Source organism: Heteronotia binoei, chromosome 6 (genome assembly GCF_032191835.1).
Source record: "Heteronotia binoei isolate CCM8104 ecotype False Entrance Well chromosome 6, APGP_CSIRO_Hbin_v1, whole genome shotgun sequence".
Lineage (NCBI taxonomy): Eukaryota > Metazoa > Chordata > Lepidosauria > Squamata > Gekkonidae > Heteronotia > Heteronotia binoei.
In genome coordinates this window covers 54,884,159-54,911,866 of record NC_083228.1, presented here as the reverse complement: position 1 = coordinate 54,911,866, position 27,708 = coordinate 54,884,159, and the positions used below count along the sequence as shown (strand labels likewise).

At 42.6% G+C, this 27,708-nt stretch overlaps 1 protein-coding gene across 1 annotated transcript in view; it reads left to right on the top strand.

The window, feature by feature from the left end:
- Window positions 1-5,757: 5,757 nt before the first annotated feature.
- Window positions 5,758-27,708, top strand: part of HTRA1 (HtrA serine peptidase 1) — a 62,504-nt gene continuing 40,553 nt past the window's right edge. Inside the window, exon 1 of the mRNA XM_060241475.1 lies at window positions 5,758-6,253. Within this exon, the coding sequence (XP_060097458.1) occupies window positions 5,776-6,253 (478 nt within the window). The 5' untranslated portion in view covers window positions 5,758-5,775. The remainder of the gene's footprint in view (window positions 6,254-27,708) is intronic.

Sequence of the window (27,708 nt, the reverse complement as noted above, 5' to 3'; positions counted from 1 at the left end):
GGGAGGGCTTCTGGAGTTCTTGGCCCCATGGGTGGATCTCCTGATGGCACTTGGGTTTTGGCCACTGTGTGACACAGACTATTGGACTGGTTGTGCTATTAGCCTGATCCAACATGGCTTCTCATGTTCTTCGTTTATGAGTATTTCATTTATAAGTTGGCTTTGGCCCCTGGTTCTATGAGAAAAGCAGGATTAAAATATTTAAATAAAGAAAAAAATAAATTACAAAATAGGCGGAGTGTCTCCCTGCCTGCCAGTAGAACTACTTGCCACTAAGTATTCCAGCCTCTCAATCAGGGTAGTAGAATTTGTCCATTCTGTGTGAGAGCTGGAGATATTTTGAGTGCTACACACAGGAAGGTATTCTTCAGACAGATTGCATACATATTCTTGTTCCAGAAAAAATGCAAGATTGGCCATGCCAGAAAATTGTTGTTGAGGACAGCATATGCTGACTGCTCAGCCAGGCAGCATCTCAAATATGACCTTAGGTTGACCCAAATGTTTCTGATTGCTAAAGATAATTAAAGCAGGTCGCACTCATGATCTGGTATTTTGTTTTGATCAGGATGAAGGTGATCTGAAGGTGGAGGAATTGATGATTCCATTGCTTTACTGAGGGACTGCGTGTGATGAAAAGACAAGTCAGGATGAACTTGACAGGCTCAATTTAAACTTTACTCCATGGCACTGATAGAAACAATATTTTCCTACCATGATTGCTTCTGCGCTTGGTAGGTCAGTGCTTAGTGGAGTTCTGGACAATTAGAGGCTTAATGGAATCCTGCGTGCAGAGGCAAGTGAATTGCTAGATGGCATACTATTACAACTTTGTTCAGCACTGAGCAGATAAAATTTCTCACAGAATACATTAGCAGTAACTAGGAATGCCATTTGCCCGCAGAACACTCTAGAATTCTCCTCAAACTCCATGGTTTTCATCATAGAATTTTAGATGAATCCTAGGATTTCCCATGATGCAGCCAGAAATGGCTTTGTTCTGTTGTAGGATGCCATTAGGGTAAGTCCTGTCAGTCTCTCAGGTGTTGCCAGCAGTAATAGGATCAGATGGGGCCAAGATCATTCAATCGTTAGAGTACTTGTCAGTTTATTCAGTCTGAGGATGTGGCCTGGATCCTTGGTTTGAGACCTGCCACTTGTACGTATGATCCTTGCCCTTCCTAGCTGCTTCAATTTGTCAGGAAAGGGAATGGCTGACTGAGTAAGAGGCAGTTACTGCCTCAGCCTTGAAGCAGGCTGTGGTGATGTGTCCATGGGAAGAAAAACCTACCCTGCACCCAGCAGACTTGTATCGTTACGGCCATTCTCAAATGCAGCATTATTGAGCAAGGTAATAGACTGGGTGATGGTTGGCCAACTCCAAGATTTTGTGGAAGAAGTAGACCGTTTTCGCACACAGCTTACCATGCAGTCACAATCCTGTTCCCTCCGCAGCGTCCGGTCGGATTTCCCACCATCTGCGCCGGAGTTACAGGAAGTGCCACGGCTTTTGCATAGCTAACGTAAACTGGCGGTTTAGATGAATCCTATGTTTACGTTGAATCCTGGCGGTTTACGTAATTGTAACTGCATGGTAAGCTGTGTGCGAAAACAGTCGTAAACTATCTGTATCATTTCAGGCTGGTTGGTGGATGACTTGTACAATGAGATGGATTGGGGGGGGGGGCAACCTTGCTCATTTTCCCGGACCTTTCAATAGCTGTCTGGACTGCCTTGCAGTTAATTGGGAGGTACTGTTTTGCAATGGTTTTGGATTTGAGTTGTTCATTCTGATTTTGAGTTATTAAAATGAATAGAAAACAGGATGGTCTTGGCAACATTTTGCCACAATGTGCTTAAAAAGCATAGGCCTAAACCTAATTCTGTCTGCCCCTGCTGACTTAAGAGTTGGCGGTTACATGTGTTATACTTGTTGCCTAAATTGAGACGAATACAAAATATAGCTATTAATAATTCATTCAAAAGAAACTATGTCAGTCTTACCTCATGCTCCTTATTATCATTATGAGAATCACAAGCCCTGCTTTTTGTGCCCCTGCCTCCAGAGGTGCTGTGGGTAGCAATTAGGCAGGTCTTTTGCAGCAGTGGCACCTTGCCTATGGAATGCCCTTCCCCTTGATATTTGCTTATGGTTGCCAACTGCCAGGTGGTAACTGGATATCTCCTGGGGAGTACAGCTGATCTCCAGCCAATAGAGATCAGTTCCCCTGGAGAAAATGGCTGCTCTAGGTGGACTCCGTGGCATTCTACCTCACTGAAATCCCTCCCCTCCCCAGACTCAACTCCAAGATGTCCAGGAATTTCCCAACCTGGAGCGGGCATCTGTAGATTTACCTGACACCATGTCCTCAGGTGTCAGGCTGCAATGTTTAATTTTATTCAGGCTTTTAATTAAGCTTTTGATGTTTGTACAAGTCTGCTTCTAGCCCAAGAACTGTGCTTAACAGGATTCATTTTAAGCTGTTCAATATTTTATGCTGTTTTACACTCCTTCTGAATTTTTGATATCTTTAATAGTGTGTTTATGTTTTGCTTTGCAGGCCACCTCAAACAGGTTTTCTGGAGGGGCATCAGTGTAGAAGCTTTCTAAATAAATAGTTATCGGGCTATAAATATTATATGCTGCCTGCGGTGGTGCACAACTGTGCTGATCCACTTTTTAGCAACTATGCACCAGTTTAATTGTGACCAGACTATGAATTTTGACTATAAAAGAGGAAGGATGTATGAGCATTTGTGTTTTGGATCTGGATTATTTTTCTCCACTGCCATACTCCAAAGCAGCAGAACTAAACGCTTTTATTCCACCATCACAGATATGCAGTGTGATTCAGTTATGGATTTGGGGATGATTACATTGGAAAAAATCATCACAACTTATTACATATCTGAGGTACCGTATCATAAGCTGGATTCATGATTTCAGTGATACAGAATATAGGGTAAAGTGATGAGCTGTGATCAGAGAGTTAATGTTGGCTCTTCCACATTAAAAACATGGGTTTCTGTGCCCTATCTTGTGAAACAGTGCAAGTGGAAATATGTATTGAAGGGGGTTTTTGATCCTTCAGATCCAGATTTTTGTCTCACCACATGTGCTGGCTGCAACATTTAATGGTGTAGTCTGTGGGCATACTAACTGTGAGTTATATTTATACAATTGATTTTTGGATGGGGGCCTGTGAAAATCATAAGACTCCAAGAGCATACGTAGTTACCATTTAGATGTCTCTGCTGCAGCTGATGTGTTCCATCCATTATTTCCCCTCAGGCTAGATATGGGGATGTGTCTGCAAAAACATATTATCAGGTTCTATAGGAAAGATACATAGTGTGTCATTAATTTTTTGCAAATTACTTGTACCTGAATGTGAGTTGTAATTAAGACAGTGGATTGTTGTGGTCTGCTTGCATAAACAAAATAGAAATAACAGGATATGTTCCTCCCAGATTTTTGCACCATGTTTATGCACTGGAGTGCAATCTTTGTATAGGGATATATCCTGGGATCAGAAAACTGATTTGAGGTGTCTTAAAATCATGAACATCTGTGAGGGTCTGTGTCTCCTAGAAAAAGCCTGTGCTGCCTCACTTTTGCTCTTGTTGGACTTATCTGCAGCCTTTGATACAGTAGATCATATCTTGTTGAGGCACTTGGAGGCCGATATAGGTATGAGGGGATGCACACTGAACTAGTTCAAATCATTCCTCACAGATGGGACTCAAAGGGTTGCTGTGGGAAACAAGTAGTTATCAGTGTGGGACCTATCCTTTGGAGTCCCACGGAGTGTAATCCTCTCCTCCATGTTTTTCAACATCCTTGTAAAACTCTTAGGACAAATCATACATAGCTTTAGGTTGGATGTCATCAATATGTGGATGATACCCTGCTCTGTATATCCTTATCCAAATCCCCTGGTGATGTGGTAGAGGTTGAACATCCTGAATGACTGCCTGGCTGCTGTGGTAAACTGCTTAAGAATAAACAAATTGAAACTAAACCCTGAAAGGACAAAGGTAATGCTGGTTGGGAAGATGCAGATCTTGAAGGACATTGTGCACCCACTTTAATGGACTTCAGCTGGCCCTTGCTGACTCAGTTAAGGGCTTTGGGGTTATACTGGGCCAAACATTATTGCTGAAGAATCAGTGTAATGCAGTTGCCAAAAAGGCTTTCTTTCAACCCAGCACTTACCTTGATGCAGCTGATCTGGCCTCCTGCATCCATGCTACATCTAAACCAGACTATTGTAATGCACTATACAAAATCAATTTGGACACACTCCAGTTGGCGCAGAATGCTGTTTGGCTATTAGTGGCAGCTTAGATGGAGAATGCATATGACTCCCATCCTGCAGGCGCTTCACTGGCTGCCTATCAGTTATCAAGCCCAATGTAAGGTATTGGCTATACAAAGGCCTTCATGGCCTTGGACTATCGCGTCTGTGAGACCACCACTTCCCTACGCTCTGCTGCAACACCTTCCATCACTGGAGCAGGGTCTTCTGCAGTGTCAACAAGAACTGCACACACATGTACATGCCTTTTCCATTGTGCCCCTCCTCCCACCTTATGGACAACCTACCTGAGGAAGTCAGGAAGGCTCCTACTTTTATGTTCTCCTGGCTTGCTGTGAACTATGCAAAACTGAGTTATTCAAGAGGGCTTTTCTACATAGGCAATAGAGTTGCACTGTACTAAATGATTCACAGAGTTCCTTGGAAAATGATTAGGGACTGTGGTGTATACTGCTGTGTATATTAGGGGCTATGGCCTATGCTACTGTGTTTAGCTTGATGAAACTAGGATCTTCCTTTGGAATTTTGCATCATTTAATGTGACATGTTAATACTTGTTTTGCCTCTGTTCTATTTTTAGACTTCTGGTTGGATCTACAACCCTAATCCTATTGCATTGTTTATTGACTCACTCTGCATAATCCACCTTGGAGTCCAAGTGAGAAAGGTGGGCTATAAATAATGTAAACAGATAAATGTGTGGCTTCTCCTAGATCTGCTCTCATGCTAATCCTTTTAATACATTTTGCTTCATTACCAGGAACAGAGGCTGGGAGACTGGAAGGAAGTGTGTGGAAATTATGCAGTGTTGCCCCCCTCCCCCTACCGATGTACACAACGGTGGGGGAATAAGATAGTAGAATGGACCAAACCATTTAAGACTGGGGAATTCGCCTGTTGAAATGCTCCCTGCCCCTTCTGTTAAAAACTCCCTACAACTAGAAAGTCAGGTTAGCTAGACATGAAGGCCGTGGGTAACGGAAGTTTTCTGTTTGCATGGAGTTTTGCATCCGGAAGGAAATTCCAGGCCAGATGCCTTCATTCTACTCTCCGACCTCCTCGCCAGGTGCAATCCGGGCTTTTAGAAGTTTACAGGGCAAAGCGATTATTAAAGCTTTCCCGGCTTTCTGTTGGAAACGCCTCCGCGTTCCCAGAAGCCCAAATTGGCTTTTAAAGTCCTTGCGGTTTTTTCGTCCACTACGGCATTTGCCGAGCCGCTGATTGTATAAGGCAGCCGCCACTCAACGCAGTTAGCAGACAGGTCTCTCTTCGGGTGCGTCTCTTCCCTCTCCAGGCGGCTCTTCTCTCCCCAGAGCCCTCTGCGCCTTGGCAAATCTTCTGGAGGAAGAGCGGCTTCTCGTGTCTCCGCCCCACGCAGAAGAATCGTCTTTTCGCCTTGCAAGCGCCTGCCGCGCGTGTTTTGCTCGCCGGCCGTTTCCCGCCTTCTGAGGGGAGGATGAGGGGGCTTCTGTGGTCTCTGGTGCTGAGCTGCAATCTCTGGTGGTCTCTGGTGCTGAGTTCGGCTCAGCTGTCCGGGCGACGTTATGATGAGCGGGCTTGTCCCGACCACTGCGACCGCGCGCGATGCCCGGACCTGCCAGCCGAGTGCCGGGGAGGCGTAGAAGCCTTGGACTCGTGTGGCTGCTGCCCGGTCTGCGCCGCTCAGGAGGGCGAGTCCTGCGGCGGCTCCCCGTCCGGAGAGCCGCCGTGCGCCGAGGGGCTGCTGTGCGTGGTGTCGCCCGGCGTGCCGGCCTCGGCCACCGTGCGCAAGCGGGCCAGAGGCGGCCGCTGCGTGTGCGCCAGCGACGAGCCCGTGTGCGGCAACGATGGCAAGAGCTACGGCAACGTGTGTCAGCTGCGGGCTGCCAGCCGGCGCTCGGAGAGCCAGCGCCAGCCGCCCATCATCGCCATCCAGCGGGGCGCCTGCGGGCAGGGTAAGCCGCCGGGGTGTGTGCGTGTAGTTGCTGCTTCTGTAGTTTCCGTGGGGAGCGCTGCTCGGTTCCTCAGAGGAGAGGACTCCGGCTCTTTTAGCAGTACGGTCCAGCAGTTGCCTTAAAGGCACTTTGCACATGGTCAGAAGCACTCTTTTGAATGACCACAAGGTGCCTCTGAGCCCACTCACCCCCGTATTTCTATAATCTGGAAACGGATTTGTGCTGGAATTCGTGGATTGAAAGCTTCAGCATCCACCGGCGGGGGACATCTGGGGGAGCAGCGGGCTGGGGTTAGGGCAGCAACTTTCAGTTAAGACTGTGATGACTCCTGTTTACAGGGCAGTCCCATGCCGTATTATTCTAGTCTTAAATCTGTTGAATGTAGTGGGGTTAGACTGGATTAACTATCCAGAGGGTTATGCTGCAAGAAGCCAAATTCCTGGTTCAAGGCCAGCACTTAATTTGATTGGACTCCAATACCTTGGAGAGTTCACACAAGCAGGGTTTTTTTAATCCTTTCCACAATGTAAACAATGGCTGTAGCCTTGACAAGACAGCTGGAGATGTGGAAAGAATTAGTCAGGATACTTAGTGACAAGTGGAGGAGGGGAAAGAAGGACCTGGTTTGGGAAAGGACATGGGGAGATAGTCTAGGGTGGAGGATGCTGTATCCGAAGAGGGTTGAATACGATGGGGTGATGATTGGTTAGAAATAAGAGCAGTAAAGCAATGGGAGGGGGCAGCATCTGGGGCTGAAGTTGGGCAAGGGGAGCAGACTTGTGTGTGATGAGGATAAAAGGATCTGTTCTATAAGAGATGACAAAAAGCATATGGTTTGAGAAACAGGGGTTTCATCTGGACTGGAGTGAAAAATGAGACCAGGAAGTCATGTTTTTACATTCAGTTTGATCCAGAGTTTTAGAGTCTTCAAATCGCCTGCCACTGTTCCGCTTTAATTATTTTTCTTTTATATTTAAGCGTTTCAACTTGGGGGTGGGGCGTGTCTCTGATCAGAGGGCAGCCGGAATACCAGTGCTTAGTTAAATGTATACGATTGCTTTGACATCGTGTCAACACTGCAAAACCAATACAAATTTAAATTACTAGATGAGGCAAGCAATGATATGTAAAAATTTCAAGTGTTGTCAGTTCTCATGCAAATTACTGCACCTTGTGGTCGGTTTTGGAGGAGTCTTTTAAAACGCATGAAAACTTCTACAGTACAAGTTTGAAATGCCTGTAGAGAAAAGACCAGATCAAAACTAGTGTGGAGAGAAACGTTGCAGGAGCAGCTCCGAAACTCATCTGACCAAAACAAATGTAGATGCTTTGGGCAGCAACAATGGAAAACAGTTGTGAGAACGTTAGGTAATGTAAAATGTGAGTTTCCAATGCAGTGCTAGAGAGTTGCAACTGCCAGTGTAAAAACACCCAATTGACTGAGGAACTGAGATGCAGGAGATTGTGAAGGGCAAGACAGATGTTGAGAGAAAAATCATACATTCCTTTTAGATGTAAAAGTCCTTATTTCCTGAAACAAAACAAATTATTGATATAAACTTGGGTTCTTATCAGTTCTCTGTGTGTTTTATGTATGTGGTGTTGCTTATCAGATTATAAAATGTTCCTTTGACTTTACTTTCCATGTCATTATTGAATTAGTAAATATACGTTAGTTATAGGATGGACAGTACTGTACTTTGTGTAATAAGTTACATTATCATCCCTTGATCACTTGACACCTGAACAAGTTGCTGCTAGTACCGTAATAGTACACTGTTCTGTTGCACTTTCTTTGTGTTGTCAGGGCCCAGTCAACTAGTAGCCATAAGGTTTTCAAGACAAGAGATGTTCAAAGGTGGCTTGCCTGCCTCTGTAGCAGCCCTGGTGTTCCTTGGAGGTTTCCCATCCAACTACTGATAAGGGTCAGCTTTAATTAGCTTCCAAGATCTGACAAGATCAGTACATATTTTTTCTTAGTGAGTGGCCAAGCAGCCCAAAGAGGCAATTTGGAAAGAAAAAAGGTCTTAACGCACAAGAAGTGTTGCAGGTTTCTGCTACACTCCACTTGCAGTTAGTTCTCTGTAGGCCCTTTCCCTAAAAGAAAATTATGTTTCACTAGAGGCAAATGCCTTTATAAGAACATAACTATCAGAATAAAGATTTCTATCCTTACTAGGTCTTTGGTATCTCCTGAAGGCTGACACCCTATGCAATGTAACCCGTGACTGAGTCTGTTGAACATAATGACAATTTTGAGTAGCTTACCTAGGATTTGGCTTAGGCCATAGTCATAAGGATTACTGGGAATAAAAGTCAGAGTAGACCTGGTGGTAGACCTGTGTGTAATTTAATTGTTAGGGGCAGTTTAAAACAGTTGGGGAACTGAGCCCATCTGCATGTTTCTTTCTCAACTTCTTTTAAGTTGTTTTGTCCAATTAAGGTAGCACAATCCACACTGGCTTTAAAAAGTGATTTTCAGTGGGGATGATTCAGTTTCCTCTTTCCATCTACGAATCTTGTGTTTTAAACAGGCAACTTTAGAGAAAACATTGATATCCAGTTGGGTCTTGCTGATGTCTCATCTGGAAGTGCTCTAAGTCCTCTATATAATCCATGCAACATACTTCTGAGCAATGTTCCCTCTAAGCTGCAGAGTCTTGTGAGCAAAAATTCTATTTTGTGAGCTGCTACATAAATTATTTTGCTCTGGGACCATTATTTCTGAGGTGGACAAAAATGTGTGAACTGGAAGCTAAAAATCTGTGAGCTAGCTCACGCTAATTCAGTTTAGAGGGAACACTGCTTCTGAGTAATGTATACTACTCATTGACAGCATTACCAGTTATCATTGGAGCATCCAGCAATACATGCAATTAAATTGAATAGACTTGAGAAGTTTAAGCCTGGGATTCTAGAAGTAAAACATGTGGTCTGGAACGCAATAGGCTCTTGAGTATTTTTGAAGTACTTTCATTAAATAAGAAGGGTCATGCAATCATCTGGAAGGCTCTGAGCTAAGACAGTATAGGAGCAAGTCTAAAAGTTTTTAACAAGTTTAGATAAAAGTTTTTATCTAAAAATAGACTGTCTTACTGTTGAGAGAAGTCTGTCTTTATGTAGTAGGATTATGAGGTATTCATATTCTTTCTTGAAATGATTTGAGAGTTCACTTGGAATTTTAGGGGTTATATGAATATTTCATTAAATGCAGGAAAAAATGGCCTGTGCTAGAACATCCATCCATTTTGGTTCTGTTGTGTAAATAATATAGCATGACTTTGTTCCATCACTGTAGAAAGTGGGGATGTTAGTTGAAATTGTTTTAAAACAAAGTTGAGGTGTTTAATCTGGACTTCTGTGAAGAGCTTTACTTCTAGGTGCCTCATACTCAAGTGACACCAGGGAAAATGTTGGCAGCTTTGCCAGAACAAATAATTGATTGCTGAATGGATGCTACACACCCACAATCCTGGCAATGGTAAAACCCATCTCATCAGAACCTGTGCTGTATACATTTGGTATGGCATATTAGCAGGGCATTTTTTGAACAGCAATGCACAGGAACACAGTTCTGGCTGGTTTGGCACCAGGTGGTGTGGCCTGATATGCAAATGAGTCCCTGCTGATCTTTTCTACAAAAAAGCCCTGTGTGAAACAATGGTGATGACAGGGGGTGTGGCCTAATATGCAAATGAGTTCCTGCTGGGCTTTTTCTACAAAAAAGCCTCTGCATATTAGTATAAGAATGTAAGAAGAACCCTGCTGGATCAGACCTGTGGCCCAACTAGTCCAGCATCCTGTCTCACACAGTGGGCAACCAGCTCCTCTGGATGGTCAACAACTGGGCATAAAGGCTGAGGCCTTTCCTTGATGTTGCTTACTGGCTCTGGGATTCAAAGGTTTACTGCCTCTGAATGTGGAGATTCCCTTTAGTCACCATGGTTAGTAGCCACTGATAGACCTCTCCTCCATGAATCTATAATCCCTGTTTTAAACTGTCTATGCCTGTGGCCATCACTACATCCTCTGGCAGTGAAAGAAGAACAAAACGTTACTCACTTGCTCAGAAAGCCCTCTAAAGAGGAACATAAGAGGAATAAGATATTGAGCCAGCACTTAGGAGTAGGTCAGGTATGCGGCTACCTAAGGTGCCACCAGGCCTACAAGGGTGCCACTGGGCACCCCCTCCCCCGTCCTGCCACTATTGACTTCTTGGGTCCGTGGAGATCTGGGAAGCCAAGAGCAGTGCGGCAGCATGTGCTCTTAGGCTCCAAGGAGCGCACAGGCTGCCACCCTGCCCTCACTTTCCCAGGTCTGGCAGGGCCTGGGGCACCAGGAACTCTGGCACTTGCCCTGGAGGAACATGATCTTATTCACATGCTTGGGAAGCCCTTTTTTTAGTGCCATGATTGGTGTGATCCTACAAAACTGTATAGAGAAATACCTTGCAAATGTTGCTTCGTGGATTTTATGTAGGCTTCCATCCTTCCCTCAAAAAACTGGATTCTTTGTCTGTATAGATTTTAGATAGCTCTATTATTTAAATGATTAGTCCTTCAGGATCCCTTAGATCTGTGAATAAAAACCGTATCTGCTAACCAGCACAACCTTGCAATACTCTGAGGATGAGACCAGATCTAGTTTTTATTTAAATTACTGTTGGGAGCTATATATGACAACTAGAAATGGCTGGATTTTCTAAAATATTAGTCACATACTAGTGAGCCAGATTATGGTGCTTTTGAGATGTGCTTAACAAAACACCAGATAGCTTCAGAATGGAAGCAGCTACAGCTTTTCAAATATTTCCACATTGTCGCTTTAGGTTTGACAGTAGGTGCTGCGATAAAAGATGAAATACACTTTTTATTTATTAAAGCACTTAAATCACACCTTTCTGCATGTTTCAAGGTAGCTTGTAGTAATAGTTAAATAATAGTAATAGTTTTCCAACACAAATTCCAGTCCCCCCCACCCTCCACCATGAAATATACCTGCTTTTCTAACCCCTTCAAAAGCCCTGCCTAACAAGCAAGTCTTGCAACACGTCTTATGGAGTTTGTGCTTCGGAATTAGATACTACAGAACAACAGGTACACATGTTTAACTACTTACCTTCCTGTCCAGCTAAGACGTATAACGCTATTCTAAAAAATCTTTCTCTTTTCACAAGTTGCATGCATTGTAATTATTTGGGAAGATGGTCTTTGCTAGTGATTATCAATAAACAGTTAATTGCACTGTGGTCAAATCTGCAGGAGAACATGAAACTTTGTGATTTTAGAATTCTTTTCATGGTCATTCATGTTTCAGATGTTTATTGAACATAGTTGGAAGGCCCTCAGCTATGTCTTAAGATAAAGAACTTAAAGTCCATATAGGAATGATTTATTCAGTCTCTTGATCCATCCTCACACGTGCATAAAGGCCTCCTCCCCTGTACACTAAATTGCACACATGCTTTGCTATCTTTTGTAAGGTATGGACCATTGCTGTTTACTGTAGCCTTGTAAGTAAGTCAACAAAAACTACTATCTCACAAAAATATTGAGTGAGTTGTTTGGCCTGATATGCCAATAACGGTTTCTTATGAACTGTATGCCAATAATGGCTTCTTATTAAGTTGTTAACTCTCCTACCCATAGGTGCTTTTAAGAGGTGCCTTAAAGTTCTGCTGAAATATTTCTCAGAGACCCAGAGTGATTGTTGGTAGCAACGAATTAAAGCCTGCTTTGAACACACTTGCTTGGAGTAAACATTCCAAATCAAGAAGTGTTACTACCAAGTAAACATATTGGGTGTAAATATGTATAGTTTCCACATTGTTGGAACATGTATAGTTCTTGTTGTTGGCTTCTATGAAGAAGAAGAGATTGGATTTATACCCTGCCCTTCACTACCAGAAGGAGTCTCAGAGTGGCTTACAATCTCCTTTCCCTTCCCTGCCCCACAACAGAAACCCTGTGAGCAGTGTTCCCTCTAAGCTGAGTTACTGTGAGCTAGCTCAGAGATTTTTAGCCTTCAGCTCACACATTTTTGTCTTTGCTCAGGAAGGATGTCCCCAGACATTAAGGATGTCCCCAGAGCACATTAATTTATGCAGTAGCTCACAACTTTAATGCCAGTAGCTCACAAAGTAGAATTTTTGCTCACAGGACTCTGAAGCTTAAAGGGAACATTGCCTGTGAGGTAGGTGGGTCTGAGAGAGCTCTCCAAGAACTGCTCTTGAGCAGAACAGCTCTTAGAGACTTATGACTGACCCAAGGTCACTCCAGCAGTTGCATGTGGAGCAGGGAATCAAACCCAGGCTGATTCCACGCTAACCTTGCTCTGCGCCAGGCTTCCATTTCTCTCCGGAGCAAGCTGACAATTTTGCACCAATTGCTCCGCACTGGCATTTTGTGCGGAGAAAACCCATGATTTGCCGCACCGCAGCATAAACCTGTTTCTTCAGGTGTTTCTCAGTGTATCCCAGAGGGTAGTAAGTAGCATGCATCATAATAAAGGAGTAAGCAGCATGCATCATAATAAAGATGTTTAACAGATTCATAATAAAGAGGATATACAGCTATAGTCCTTTTGGGGAATGGTGAGAATACAAGCACTGGAGGGCAGACCTTTGCATGCAGACAGCCCTCTCATCTTAAACACCTCCTCACCCACAAAAATACAACAATCTTGGAATAAACGCAGATTCCAACTTTGCTGCCACATACACCCAGAAAATATGATAACTGGACTTTACAATATCAAATATGCCATCTGAGACTGATTCACTTGCTCACCCGCTAACATTGTATTATATCATTAAATGGCAACAATGCCCTTCGGTTCTAGACATAGGGCAAACAGGTTAAACCCTACACCAAAGGATAAATGGACACAAATCTGACATCAGGAATCACAAGACTGAGAAACCTATAGGAGAACAACCTTCCAGGGCATGCAGTGGGTGACCTCAGTTTTCCTTATTCCATTTAATCCTCACAACAACCTTGTGCGGCAGGTTAGGCTGTGAGAGTGATTGGCTCAAGCCTTTACCCAATGAATTTCCTGGTTGAGTGGAGATTTGAACCAGGATTTTCCCAGCCTTAATCATACACTCTGACCACTTTTACCGCAAGGATTTTTAAAAATTGGTCTCAAAGATTAAATAAACACCAAAGGAAGATAAACATTGGTTATTTTAAAAATGTGTAATGAGTTGTGGTAGTAACAGAGCACAGCATCTTCTTTTCTTTTTTTCCCACCTCCATGCTGTTCAGGAGAAGGGAAAATGAGTCTTCTTGTCATGCCGGGGCTTAAACAGACAGCCATCTCACTTTTCCCAGAGATGCTTGTTCAAGGTTTCAAAGCACTTTGTATCTTAATTACTTTGTATCCTAACACATCTAGGACAACTACTGTATAAACAGATGCAGCCATCAACAGTGCTCTAAAAGCATTGCATCTCACCTAGTTTATCTTTAGCTGTAGCTAGAAAACATTCTGTTTCCTGGAAGCAATTTGGCCTTTGGCTGAGTTCCAATGGAAGAATGTGAAGAATGGTTCTGTACATAACTCTTGTTATATGAACTTGACCTGCTGATGGAATAACCAAATAGGCATTTTCTTGGTGTTAGCAAAGAGCATAGAGAGGAGAAAGCCTGCTAGGTGTATTGGATCCAATCATATTATGTAAAAACCAACACCTTGAATTGTGTTAGAATTCCAGTGAAACTCTGGAACAAAGCCGCACTGAGGAAGACTTCCATGTTCTGCGCTGCTACATCCTGCTAACAGTTATCAGGTGGAAACTGTTATTCTGCCACATGTTAAGAACTTCTCATATAAAAGATGCATCATTCTTTACAGATGTGAGAAATACAAAGACTTGTGATGTGAAACATAATTAGACCATATGGTTACTGACTGCCCCAATCCAGATATAGTGATCTGCAGGCAGAAACAGGTTCCATATGTGGAACAGTTGCAACAAAAATGAAATGGGGAGATGGGAATGTCTTTTTTGTCCAGTAGTATGTTACACTCTAGGCATAGTTGTCTAATAGCGATGGGGAGATTTCAGTCTCAGTGTATCCCGAAAGCTGATTACAGCTGCTAATAGCACTGATCAGCTCTTCTGCTTGTGACAAATACTGAAGGAGGAATATAATGGAACTCTTTCTGAATAACTGTTCCCAGGGCCTTTTTTTGTAGAAAAAGCCCAGCAGGACCTCATTTGCATATTAGGCCAATCCCCTGATGCCAAGCCAGCCAGAACTGTGTTCCTGTGCATCCCTGCTCAAAAAAAGCTCTGACTGTTCCCATTTGTGAACAGTGCTCTGTGGGAACTGGAAGAGCAGAAGGCAGTGGAGTCCTTAGGTCCATCTATATCTTTATCTGAGTGCTCAGAAATCCTAGCTTCTGTAGTTCTGTACAAGTCAATGCAGTGATGCTGTGTGTTACCTCATATGAAGTAAATGACAAAGTAGCCAAAAAAAAAAGCATGCTGGAGGGAAGATGCTTGATCTTAGTTTTAAGTCTGGGAGCAACATGATCATGGAGTGACATGATTGTGGCTTCTTCCATTCAAATTGGTTGGCTAAATGAGCTCCATTGACTTGTGTGGCAAAAAGCTGCGTCCCTGAGAAGTGATTTAAAAAAAAAAATCCAAAGAGGAAGAAGGGAAAGGAATGCAAGACATTTACCAAGCATTTTGAAAGCAGTGGAGGAACCATATGAAATTGCTGCAGGAGATTATTGGAAAATTAGTCGTAGTCTTGATTCTGCTTTGTATGGCTGAGTGATTTTGGCAGTTAAAGCACTACAGCAATGAACAGTCAGAAAAAGGGAAATTCCACTCAGAAATCTGGGACAGTCAGAAACTTATCCAGATATTTATCAAGAGGAAAATTGCTAGTGTTGTGAGCTGCATTTACAGTTGTTTCCATGAAGATAAAAACAGATCAAGAGCAAACATAGTTAGCATTATGGAAGAACTTAAAGGACTCTCTAAAGCCTAAGTGCATCAACACAAAAAACAGATGTTTTAAGAGTGCAAATAACTTTGAAACACAAGACAGAAGTCTGGAGCTTTCCCCTCCTTCCTTGGTCAGCCTTTATGCTGCCTTTGCTTAGTAAATAGGGTTGCCAGCCTCCAGGTGGGGCCTGGAGATCTCCCACTTTTACAACTGATCTCCAGCTGGCAGAGATCACCTCCCCTGGGGAAAATGGATGCTTTGAAGAGTGGACTCTATGGCATTGTACCATGCTGAGGCCCCTTCCCTCCCTAAACATGACCCTCTCCCAGACCCACCCCCAAAATCTCCAGGTGTTTTCCAACACAAACTTGATAATCCTAGTAATGGATCAGTTTAGAGGTTAAACCACTAGCTGCACCCAGACTTTGCAAAGAAACCTTAGTTTGTTTGTGATGAGTTCTCAAACTGCCCTTCCTTCCTTTCTCCTATCTCCTTCATCACTTTGTGCTCAGGCCTGCAACAGCCAACCAGAAAGTCTTCACTGAATAAGTTGTGATAAAGCCAGGTGGGCAGCCGTGTTGGTCTGAAACAATAGAACCACTTTGCATTCCTAACCACTGCCCACCGACTATATGTAGCTTTGCACACTGTACCTTATTCCTTGTCTGAAGAAGTATGCATGCATACGAAAGCTTACATTCTGAATAAAACTTTGTTGGTCTTAAGGGTGCTACTGGACTCCTACTTTGTTCAAGTTGTTGTGAAGTCCTAATAAGGCACTTTAACACATTTGAGTTTGTTTCTGGCATACAAACCACAAATGATTATACTGTGGTACTTTTTCAGTGTTTTTGTGCATTGTGTTGTACTCAACCATAGGGGTGTTAAACTGTTGTGCTTTGTGTTGTGCTCAACCATAGGGGTGTTAAACTGTTGTGCTTTGTGTTGTGCTCAAGCATAGGGGTTTTAAACTGTTGGTCAGTGGTCTGGCTGACATCTCTGAAGCAATTTTAATGCCCCTGGCACCCCTTCATTACTGTTTTCCAGTTTTAGAGGTGTTTAGAATATGTCACATATCTGCTACCTGTTTCCTGGCACCACTCCCCAGGGCCACAGTAGGATGTGACACTTGCAGCCATTTCTGGCTTTTAGCACTTATAGTTGCTTACCTGAATAGGATGGAGGCAGGTGTGACTCCCTTTCATCTGGTTTACTGGTTTTTTTTAAAAAAGCAATTGTTTCAATAGAAAAACATACAACCAAACTATAAAACATAATAGCCAAGAATACCATCAACACTCTGTTACAAACCCTGTGTTCACAGTTACGAACCATCTAGCTTTAGTTGCATTGAGGAAATTATATCCTTATTGCACAAAAACTCTAAAACTGTTTTCCATGTTTCATCATGCTCTAATAAAGGAACTATCACATGAGAGTCCCCCAAAAAATGGATTATGCATAATCCTGCCCATCCAAAACTGTTCCCAGAGTTTCTGGTACCATTGTCTAAGGGCGTTTTCCCACAGAGCTTACCGTGGAGCGACATCCCTCTTCACCGCGCAACGTCTGCACAGATTTTCCACCAACTGCTCCACATAACCAGGAAGAGCCACGGCTTTTGCGTCGCTAACGTAAACTGGTTTTTAGCGGTTTACATCTGCGACGCAAATGGTCCGGCACTTCCTGGTTCTGCGGAGCAGTTGGATGGAAATCTGCGCAGACGCTGCACGGTGAAGAGGGACGTCGCTCTGCGGTAAGCTCTGTGGGAAAACGCCCTAAGTAAAGAACTTGTGGGGGACTTCCAGTTCCTGGCAATAACCAAATGAGCAGAAGCAACCAATGTTGAGACAAAAGTTTTGATGGTTTTATCTATCATTGAATCAGCCCAAAGATCCAATAATAAGAATTTTGGGGAATAAGGCAATGGAAGACTCACCATGTTGGAAATCACTTTATGAATTTTCTTCCAAAAATTCTGAACAATATGGCATTCCCACCACATATGTAAGGTGTTGCCTCACTGCCTTCAAGATCTCCAACATAATGGGCTCAAAGACTTGTTTATTAGGCTTAGATTGTGTGGCATTAAATACCAATTGGGTAGCAACTTATAAAATTGGAGTTTAATATTCCAACAGCGGGATTTATTGGAGGGAGAGTTCCATATCTGTTTCCAATCAGATTCGGAGAGAGTATGTTTTAAAGAATTTGAGCTTTTTTTATATGGTAGGGGGTCCTTATATATTGCTGCTACTAATAATTTATAAAGAGCTGAAATCATGCCTTGTTTACCTGCATTCCCCTTCCGAATTAATTCCTCAAATAAAGTTAATGGCCGGAGTAAGTTTTTAGACCTGATTAGTTTAGTGATAAGATTTTTTAATTGGAAATATCTAATTCCTTAATTCCAGACTTCTTTTCCATTGAGGATTTATCTAAGAGTCCCCCATCGTTAATCCAGTTACTTATAAACAACACACCAGAGGATCTCCATTCCTTAAATTTTCCTGGATCCTTCCCTGCTGGAAACCAATCCTGGTTAATGAAGGTCATTAAAGGGGAAATACCTGGAGCTAAAATTTTCCTGTATTTGTCCCATATTTTCAGCATGTTGTCCAGTAGGGTTTACCGGTTTATTGAAGAAGCATAGGAGAGAACATATTTGCTCTAGCAGTAGTCAGCATTCCTAAGAAACTCTGCTTAGGGGAGGGACGGTGGCTCAGTGGGAGAGCATCTGCTTGGGAAGCAGAAGGTCCCAGGTTCAATCCCTGGCATCTCCAAAAAAGGGTCCAGGCAAATAGGTGTGAAAAATCTCAGCTTGAGACCCTGGAGAGCCGCTGCCAGTCTGAGTAGACAATACTGACTTTGATGGACCGAGGGTCTGATTCAGTATAAGGCAGCTTCATATGTTCATATATGTTCATATGCTTCGAATTCCTTAGACCAGGGGTGGCCAACGGTAGCTCTACAGATGTTTTTGCCTACAACTCCCATCAGTCCCAGCCAGCATGGCCAATGGCTGGGGCTGATTAGAGTTGTAGGCAAAAAACATCTGGAGAGCTACCGTTGGCCACCCCTGCCTTAGACTATGTGCATCAATACAGCAAAAAATAAAAGTTTTAAAAAAGGCTTCGGCTTGCCACCATTATTATTTTGTTTTGTTTTGTTTTTATTCTGTTTAGCGGCTGTAATTTTAAAACAATAAAATGTAAAAAAAATTTTTTTGGGAAAATGCAGGAAAGTTAAAATATGCTGCAAACCAGTCTTTCTCCACAGCCATGGATCTGTTCAAACCCTGTTGATTTAACACATTTTGTTTTTTCACACCTTTTGTTTTTCACACATACAAAGCCTGATAAGGCACATTTAAAGCTACCCTTCCTGGGTTTTTTGATGAGCTTACTGTGGGAAGGGAGCTGAAAAACTTTTTGAGTTGCACTTGCAAATTCAGCCATAATGTGGTAAACTTGAAAGAAGAAGAATGGAAACTATAAGAAGTGTAGATTACTTGACAGCAAAAGGAATCAGGGAAAGTTGTGGAACCTCTCTCTGTATAGCTTGCTTGAAAACAGCAAGACGCTTATCAGCAAATAAAGCCCTGAAGCCAGAATTTGGAAGGATAGGCTAAAGCAGCTGCTTCAGAGGTCTTTTGGCATTTAAGAAGGCTTGTGAACTCTTGCAGACCATTGGGAGAAATCCTCTTTTAGATAGTACTGGAATCTGATAAATACATCTGTCCCCATTGGTTAAGGATAGTGCAGTGTTGTTGAAGAAACTGGAAGCCTTGGAAAATACTTGCATTACAAGCACAGGCATGTTTTCATTAAAAGAGGAGATGTTTTTGGAATTTCTAAAGTCAAATGTCCTTAGGTTAACTGACACTTCATCTGTATTTAATAAGAGCATTGGTGGTTGTTTGAAACAAGCTTAAAATTCAGTGTTAAAGGTGCTGTTGCTTGGAAAAGAGTGTGTGTGCTATTAAGGGGTGTGCAGGAACATGATTTGGTGAGTCACTTAACCGCATATCATATGTTGAAAATACAATATGTGCTGGAGGTCTCCGCCTGCATTATGCAGATTCCTTCACAGGTAGCCTCATTGTAATCACTGCTCATTCACATATAACACACAGCCACAAAGCACCATTTATTTATCTGTTTACCTTATTAATATACTGCCTTTCTCCTCAGTAGGGACCCAAAGTGAATTGTGTTCTTCTTTCTTCCATTTTATCCTCATAACAACCTTTTATGGTAGGTTAGGCTGATAAAGCATGATTGGTCTAAAGTCAAAAGTGCTTAATTCAGACTCAGTCTGGCTTGAAAAATGCCCATCCCTAATCCCATCCTCTTTGCCACTTTCTCCATTCCCTTCATCACGACTGCCTCCTGGCACCAACCGCCTTCCTGCCACTATGTCTGGTTTTGTCCGCTTATAGAATTGCTAAGCCCTCTTGCCTTCTTATGGCTGAACTGGCCACCTGGATCCATGCCATGGTGACATCAAGACTAAATTACTGTAATGCACTGTATACTCGTCTCCCCCCAAAATAAATTTGGAAACTCCAGTTAGTGCAGAATGCCTCAGCTCACCTATTATTCAGGAGCTAGATGGAGCATGCATATCACTCCCATACTGTAGTCACTCCACTGACTTTACATTAGTTATCAGGCTCATTAATTTTAACTTGCTTCTCAATAATGCAATAATGTTGAGTCCAGTGTGAAGAAAGGTTGAAGGAACTGGGCATGTTTAGCCTGGAGAGGAGGTGGTTGAGAGGTGATATGATCACCATCTTCAAGTACTTGAAGGGCTGTCATATAGAGGATTGTGTGGAATCAGACTTGCAGCCATGGGGGCCCTGGGGAGGGCTAGGCATCTCCACCCAACCCCCCCTTCCAAATATATGGCATCGCTCTCCCTGCCGCTGCCATTGCTCTCCGTGCTGCTCTCGCGGCCCTTGCTCTCTCTGCTGCCACTGCTTTGGCAGCCCCCGATCTCCTCACTGCTCTGTCGGGTCCCACCCTTCTCCATGGTACCATGGTATCTCCCACCCATCCACCTGGTAAAGTAAAAGTGGCACCAAGGCCGGCAGCTCCTATGCCAGCTTTCTGGTGCTCTCAGTACATTCAGCACTGGGAGTGCTGGCGGTGGGAAGGACCTATTTTTCATGCGGGGGATGTCTGTGGAAACAGCCGCAGGCTAACTAGTTAATTTATGTTAACTTGATCATGTATTTCCATCCTGAGTGCCACTAACACTAAAGGAAGAAGGTGCAGATCCCATTTCTTTCTGCCCTGACACAATTCAAATGAAGATACATTTATACTGATTTGTAGTTTTATGTGCGGTTTGAGTGATAGACAAGCCATTACTGGTATTTATTATTATATTGCCACTTTTCCTGCTAATGCATGTTTTTCCAGAGTCACTGCGCTCATGCACTCTGACCTAGATGGCCCAGACTTGTTCGGTCTCATATCTTGGAAGCTAAACAGGATTAGCCCTGGTTATTATTTGGCTAGGAGACCACCAAGGAAGTCCAAGGTGGCTACACAGAGGCAGGGAAATGGCAAACCACCTCTGAATGTCTCTTTCCTTGAAAACCCTATGGGGTCACCATAAATCAGCTGGAACTTGGTAGTACTTTTCACTACCAGCATAAGCTCATGCATGGTTCAACTGTTGGTGAACTCTGAGTGCATAAGGTTTACTTTGATATTTGACAGCTAATTGGAAGTTACATAAATATTAGATTGATTGCCTTTTATTAGCAACCAAGAGTTAAATGTGGCCCTGTCTTGCTTTAGGAAAGATAATGGTTACATATCAGATGTATTCCTAGCTTCACTTGTTTAATTATCTCATATGTATCTGTTGGATTATATAATACATAGTTAAGCACTAGTAATAGTACTAGTTAAGCACTAGTAATCTAAATAATAATCCCATGAAGAGATTTAGAGTAAAATAAGAATGATATTTTTCTTTACAAATTTACAAATGCTTTATTGTGAAAGCAAATCAGATTTCTCTGGATGGAAGTCTCAAAAAAATTAGATGAGATTTCTATATGTGTACCTAGAACTAGTTTTAAATGTGGTAACTGGATGAAATATGAGTTTGGTTTTAGACAGGTATCCAAATTAGCACATATTTGTGACTAGTGAAAACCACCAACTTTAAATGATAAACTACTGTGAATTCAGCTTAGCTTGCCAGAATTAACATAGCTTTAGTGCAGTTGAAGAACTTTCTTTTCCATTACTCTGTCAGTATTGCAGACTTTTAATTCACAAGGTATTTTTTTATTTGAGAAGTTCTGCGAAGACAACTGGCCCTTTGTCCCTGAAGCCAGACTCTCTGCTCTACTGAATGTTAATGCACATCAACCATTCTCATTAACTAGAGTTTTGGATTAATGGAATAGTTCCATTCCGTTTCCAAGAGAGAAATGTCAAAAATTTCAATAAATACCAAATCTCTTTGCATGTTTCTATTATCTGATGGTGCCCCCCCCCCATTTATATCTTCTCTGGCAGTTCCAGTAATAGCAAAAAATCAGATTGTACCCCTTTATCCATTCTAATTATTTAGAAGAACTGGGTAAAAAAAGTATCCCTTACAAATTAGGGGAGGAATGTGAGAAATGAGCCTTAAAGAATTAATTATATTTTAAAGAATTAAAATACAAGTTATACTGCCCAGCACTGTTGCTGAACCAAAGCTGTCAATAGTATTTGAAGAAAAAAACCTGCATTACTATTGTTATTAGAATTCAGCATCCCACAAGCAGAGAGGGGTGGAGACCTCAGTTTCCTTGGGAGGGGGCAGGATCAAAAATAATTATTACATAAATTAACAATAAATGTATCTTCTCGACTAACCAAAGTATTAGCACAAATGAAGTCTATACATACACATTTATTCTGATTTGTTCTCCATCTCCATATATCTAGAACTACTTTTGCTAATGTCTGAAATATTGGGACTTGATAGGAGAAGAAGAAACATGTCATCTTTCTCTGTCTGTCTATCCATCTATCCATCCATCTGAATTAAACTAAAATCTGGATTAGGGTGTGTGTGGGGTTTTAGGCTGATAAGAGAAGGACTTAAATTTGCCATGGAGCTTGCTGTGTGACTTTGGACTAGTCAGTGCCTTTCAGACTAACCACATAGTATAGGATAAAATGAAGGAATGGAGAATGGAGAACTTGGTCTCCTTAATCTACCATTATCTCAATATATTGGAATTACAAAAAGGGAAGTTTCACAAATATTTAGGAAATCAAAAGCCCAAACCCTATGACCACCTCAAGATAACAAGCCTTTTTCAGGTCTTCCAAAGCACAGTTAAAACTTAATTAAAAGGAAAGAAATTCACTTTTCCTTTCTTGTGAATCAGAAAAGCTGGGACAAGGAGGCGACGGTGCACTGTCACATGTCAATCTGTTGCAGGGCTGTCAGTTGCAAGTTATTTGGTGAGAACTCAGTGGTGAGATTCTTGATCAGTTTCATATGTTCATGGCTGCACTCCTCTAAGAAGATACATAGGAATACTCCAGTGGACTTACTTCTGAGTAAATGTGCATATGACCAAGTTACAGTTCTTTTAGTAGTGTCACCATCTCATCCCTTAATGCACCAGCTCATTGGGGGCTGGAAAAATGAAGGTCCATGCGAGTTTCTGACTTTCACAAACCACAAGCTTCCACAGAATTTCCCAGTTTACTAACCAATTTGTGAGATGTGGGGTCTGTGATGCAGTGTGAACCAGAAGTGGTTGCTGAAGGCATTTGAATACCTTTGGAGCCCACTTCCAGGTTGCGGTGGAGTGATGCAAGTGAACTTTTGAGGCATTTAAATGCCTTCTGAGCCCACTTCCAGGTTGTGCTGCAGTGGCAGTGCAATGCAGGTGAGCTCAGGAGGCATTCAGATGCCTGCTGAGCTCACTTCTGGGTCACACTGCTGCAGCAGCATGATGCAAGTGAGCTCAGGAGGTATTTAAATGCCTTCTGACCCCACTTCCAGGTCGTGCTGCTCCTGGTCCATGACAAATTTTGTTCCATGGACCGGCCTGTGCCTATCCCTAATCCCATCCTCTTTGCCACCTTTTCCATTTCCTCCATCACCTCTGCCTCCTGGCACCAGCTGCTTTCCAGCCACTATGTCTGGTTTTGTCTGCTTATAGGATTGCTAAGCAACCTTCAAAATGATGTCTGAGATCTCATGACATAATTTTGTGTGATCTTTGATCATCCCACCCCAGTATGTTCACTTTTTTGATGTTTTAAAAATTCCTGTCAACTTCTCTTTGGGAAGGGGGGCTAACCCCAATTTTCTTCACCCCCTCCACTCTGCATTCTCCACTATTTGGTTCTTCAGGCTTCATGATAAGGTCCAGATTCAGCATTAGATATATGATGAAGCTACCTTATGCTCAATCAGACCACTGGCTCATCTAGTTCAGTATTATCTCCTGACAGCCAGCAGCTTTTCAGGGTCTTAAAAAGAGAAAAGTTTTCTGCAACATCTGCTGAGATCATTTAATTGAAGATATCTGGGGTGAAATGTGGGACAATCCTGCAGCTAGTATCTGATCCCTTAACAAAGGATACGTCTATATCAACAAGGAACCCTTTCCCTCTTCCTGAATTTATATTCTTAACTATTTTCTAATGGATATTGATTTCCTTTTTCTGTTTATCTTTTCTCTGAATGTCTCTTTCTGCCTTTTTAAATCATTGACATCTTCTGAAGATTTTCATATCTTGCATCTGTAGTGAGAGATACATGTTGTATGTAGTTCTGTGAGTCTTTTAACATTCTTTTATACAGTGCAATCAAAGTGGTTGTGATTTGAAAGGATAGACTGTTATGAAGGAAGAGAAGCGGCTTAATCCCTCTGTATAGTTTCTTGTTGGAAGCTGCCCATCAGCCCACATCAGGTCTACATTTGGACTATGAAGTGTCTTTCTTCCTCTGTTGGTCAAGGTCTAATACAATTCTGCATTATATTAAATAAAGTTTGAGAAAAGAATCAGGGAATTAGATGGGATGTCTCAATCTATTCTGAAGGTTCATGAGAAGAGTATATTTCAGGGGTGGCCAATGGTAGCTCTCCAGATGTTTTTTGCCTACAACTTCCATCAGCCCCAGCCACTGGTCATGCTGGCTGGGGCTGTTGGGAGTTGTAGGCAAAAAACATCTGGAGAGCTACGGTTGGCCACCCCTGGATTTGATCAGATACCTATAGAACAAGGGAGGTTTTTGGATTCACGTGTGCAAAGGCTCAGATCCACACTTTTCAGCATTCAGTAAGTATCTTTCAGCCTTTGCTTATTGCTCTTGGCACTGTTCTCTCTGGTTTATTTCCTTTCCTGTCTCGTCAGAAAGCTTTCTCCCTCAATGATTTTGAAGATCAATAAATGCCCCTGAAATAGTTCCACTGACGTAAGTTTCAGACAGCTTTGATGGAACTAATGTAATAAAGAATTTTTGGCAGCTTGTGGGTAATATTTGGTAATTTTGAGGACAACTTTGTCTGGAGTTTACCAGCTTTTAATTAAACTTCACTTCAGCTTTTTTTGCTGAAATATTATAGCCATTTAAAAAGTAGGCTTGCGGAACAGTAGTTAAATTCCACCCACACTGAGTATTGGAACTGAAAATAGGACCTAGAACTCTTGACTCTCCAACGCCTACTCTAACCAATGGACTTACTTTCTTTAGCAGTAAATGTTCTCCCCCCTTCCCCCCCTTGCTTTTTTCATTCTGAAGCAGCCATGAGAGTCATAGGAATGGTTGTCTGATTCATACCCCACTGGCTGTGGTTTACAATTTAGCAGGGAGAAGATTTCCTGTTTAAAACCAAGTCATTCCCACCTGAGGAGCTAAGGAACCAATATCATCATGACTGTATTCTTTATTGGGGTGGTGGGGGATTCAGAGTTTGCCTAGCCGGAAACGGAAAGTACTAGGAATTGTGAATCCAAAGTTCAGATCCCAGAACAGGCTTTTTTTAGCTGGTGTAATGTCCCTTATCAAACCATAGCACAGAATAAGTACGCAGTGTCATGGCTAGGGCTTTTTTGGAAGAAAAAGCCCAGCAGGAACTTATTTGCATATTAGGCCACACCCTCTGACATCACCATTGTTTCACATGGTGCTTTTTGTAGAAAAAGCCCAGCATGAACTTATTTGCATATTAGGCCACACCCTCTGACACCAAGCCAGCCAGAACTGCATTCCTATGTGTTCTTGCTCAAAAAAAGCACTGGTCATAGTTCATATACAGTATACATGTGCTTCATCTGTGAATATACAGACAATTCTGAAAATAGAGCATGAACCACACTTAAGGCATTAAAGCAGGGGTGTTGAACTTGTTTGTTATGTGGGGCGGGTCTGACATAAATGAGACCTTGTTAGGCCAGGCCATGTGTACCATAAAATGTCATGCCAGGTAGTGGAGATATAAACTTTATAAAGGACACAGACAAACATGATTAAAGATTTTTTAAACTTAAAATGAAACATGCTTGAAACATTAGCACACTGCAATATTTTGTTTAACAGTCTCTGAAAACTGACACCTCTTACTCTGAATTATTGCATCAAAATCTGCAGACAATGTCTGTTCTGTAGCAATCTTGACTATGCTATTCAGATGTTGTTCAGTGTTTATCTGTAAGTTGCAAACCTACTTTTGATTTATTGACATTCATTACAGAAATCTCATGCTCAGTGCCCTAGGACCCAGGGGAAAACATTAAATGGCTTGGCATTGTAAGCTTTTGTACATAAGCTGCTTTGTGTGCTGGTCAAGAACATGAGAAGGCACCATGACACAGACTGAGGGGCTATGTGTTTATCTACAGGACTGTAGTCTTCTCCAGAGAAATAACTGCAACTCCTATGAGGCAGTTCAAGAATAGAAAGAAAGATTGGATCAGAAGGGCATGAATACAGTGCAAAAGAAATAGTATACATTGCTTTCCTACTGAGAATCTTGCCTCCTCCCTCTTCTCCAAGGGAGGAGAAGCTTCAGGCAATGAAGGAGCTTGGCTCTGTAGCTCTGCTGTGCGATTGAGAGAGCCTGGCACAGTTCTAGCTTTGATTGAGAGAGCTCTAGTTGTGCCAGGCTCTCTCAATTGCGCAGCAGAACTACAGAGCCAAGCTCCTCCACTGGTTAAGGATCCTCCTCCTCCCCCTCCCTTGGGGAAGAGGGAGGGAAAAAAGAGCAAGAGGCTGCTTTGCTCAGCTGCATCACCCCAGAGAAATACCAATATGGCGATGGAAGGAAGCTAGGCTTGCCAATCTTCAGGTCCCAGCGGGGGTTCTCCCACTTTCCCAGGCTCCTTCCCGCCCCCAGTCAGCTGGCTGGCGGAGGGAAGCCTCGCCCTCACAGCCACCATGTAACTTTCCACCTTTGGAGGCTTCAGTCTCTGATTGGAAAGGCTTCCTCTTGGGATGGTGTGTCTGTGTTACTTTGAAAAAGTTGGCAGCAACTCGTGAGTAGAGATGCCAATCCCTCGCTTCAGAGTTGCCAGAAAGGCGGGCGGGGGGGGGGGAGGGAAATATCTGCTCAGCACTTCATTATTCCCTATGCGGAGATTGATTCTCATACGTTATAATGGGGAATTGATCTGGAGGTATCGGGGGCTCTGGGGGGGCTGTGTTTTTAGGTGCAGGCACTAAATTTTCAGTATAGCATCTAGTGCCTCTCCCCAAAATACTCTCCAAGTTTCAAAACGATTGGACCAGGGGGTCCAATTCTTTGAGCTCCAAAATAAGGTGCTCCTATCTTTCATTATTTCCTATGGAAGGAAGGCATTTAAAAACGTGTGCTGTCCCTTTAAATGTGATGGCCAGAGCTCCCTTAAAGTTCAATTATGCTTGTCACACCCTTGCTCTCGGCTCTGCCCCTAAAGTCTCCTGGCTCCACCCCCAAAGTCCCCAGATATTTCTTGAATTGGACTTGGCAACCCTAAAGGAAGCAGGAGAGGGAGAAAGAAGCAGATGACAGCCAGTTGCTGGCAGGTCTGATTGGAGCCTTCCAGGGGCAGGCCCAGGTCCACAGGCCTCACATTCGACACCTCTACATAGGTCCTTTTTCCTATATAATAATTAGGTATTGCTGTATAACATTTGATTGTATTAAGATTATATTATTGAACACTGTAGGTTTTATTAACAAGCTAGAACAGTGTTCAGGCTTTTTCCATTATGTAGCATGAAATAATACAAATTGTCCTTCGGCTACTCCATGCTTTTCTTTGAATTAGTTGAGTAGCATGAATTTGGAGAAGCAGATCTGCAAAAACAAAATTATTTTCTTCTGCATTACAAGGCTTCAGCTAAAATGCCACAGAAACATCTAATTTATGAAAAATGCATTCATTTTTCATCCTTGAATGTTTCATCCAAGCAAATTAAATTTATGTCCTAAGGGGCTGCCCTCTATGGAAGCATGTTAATTCA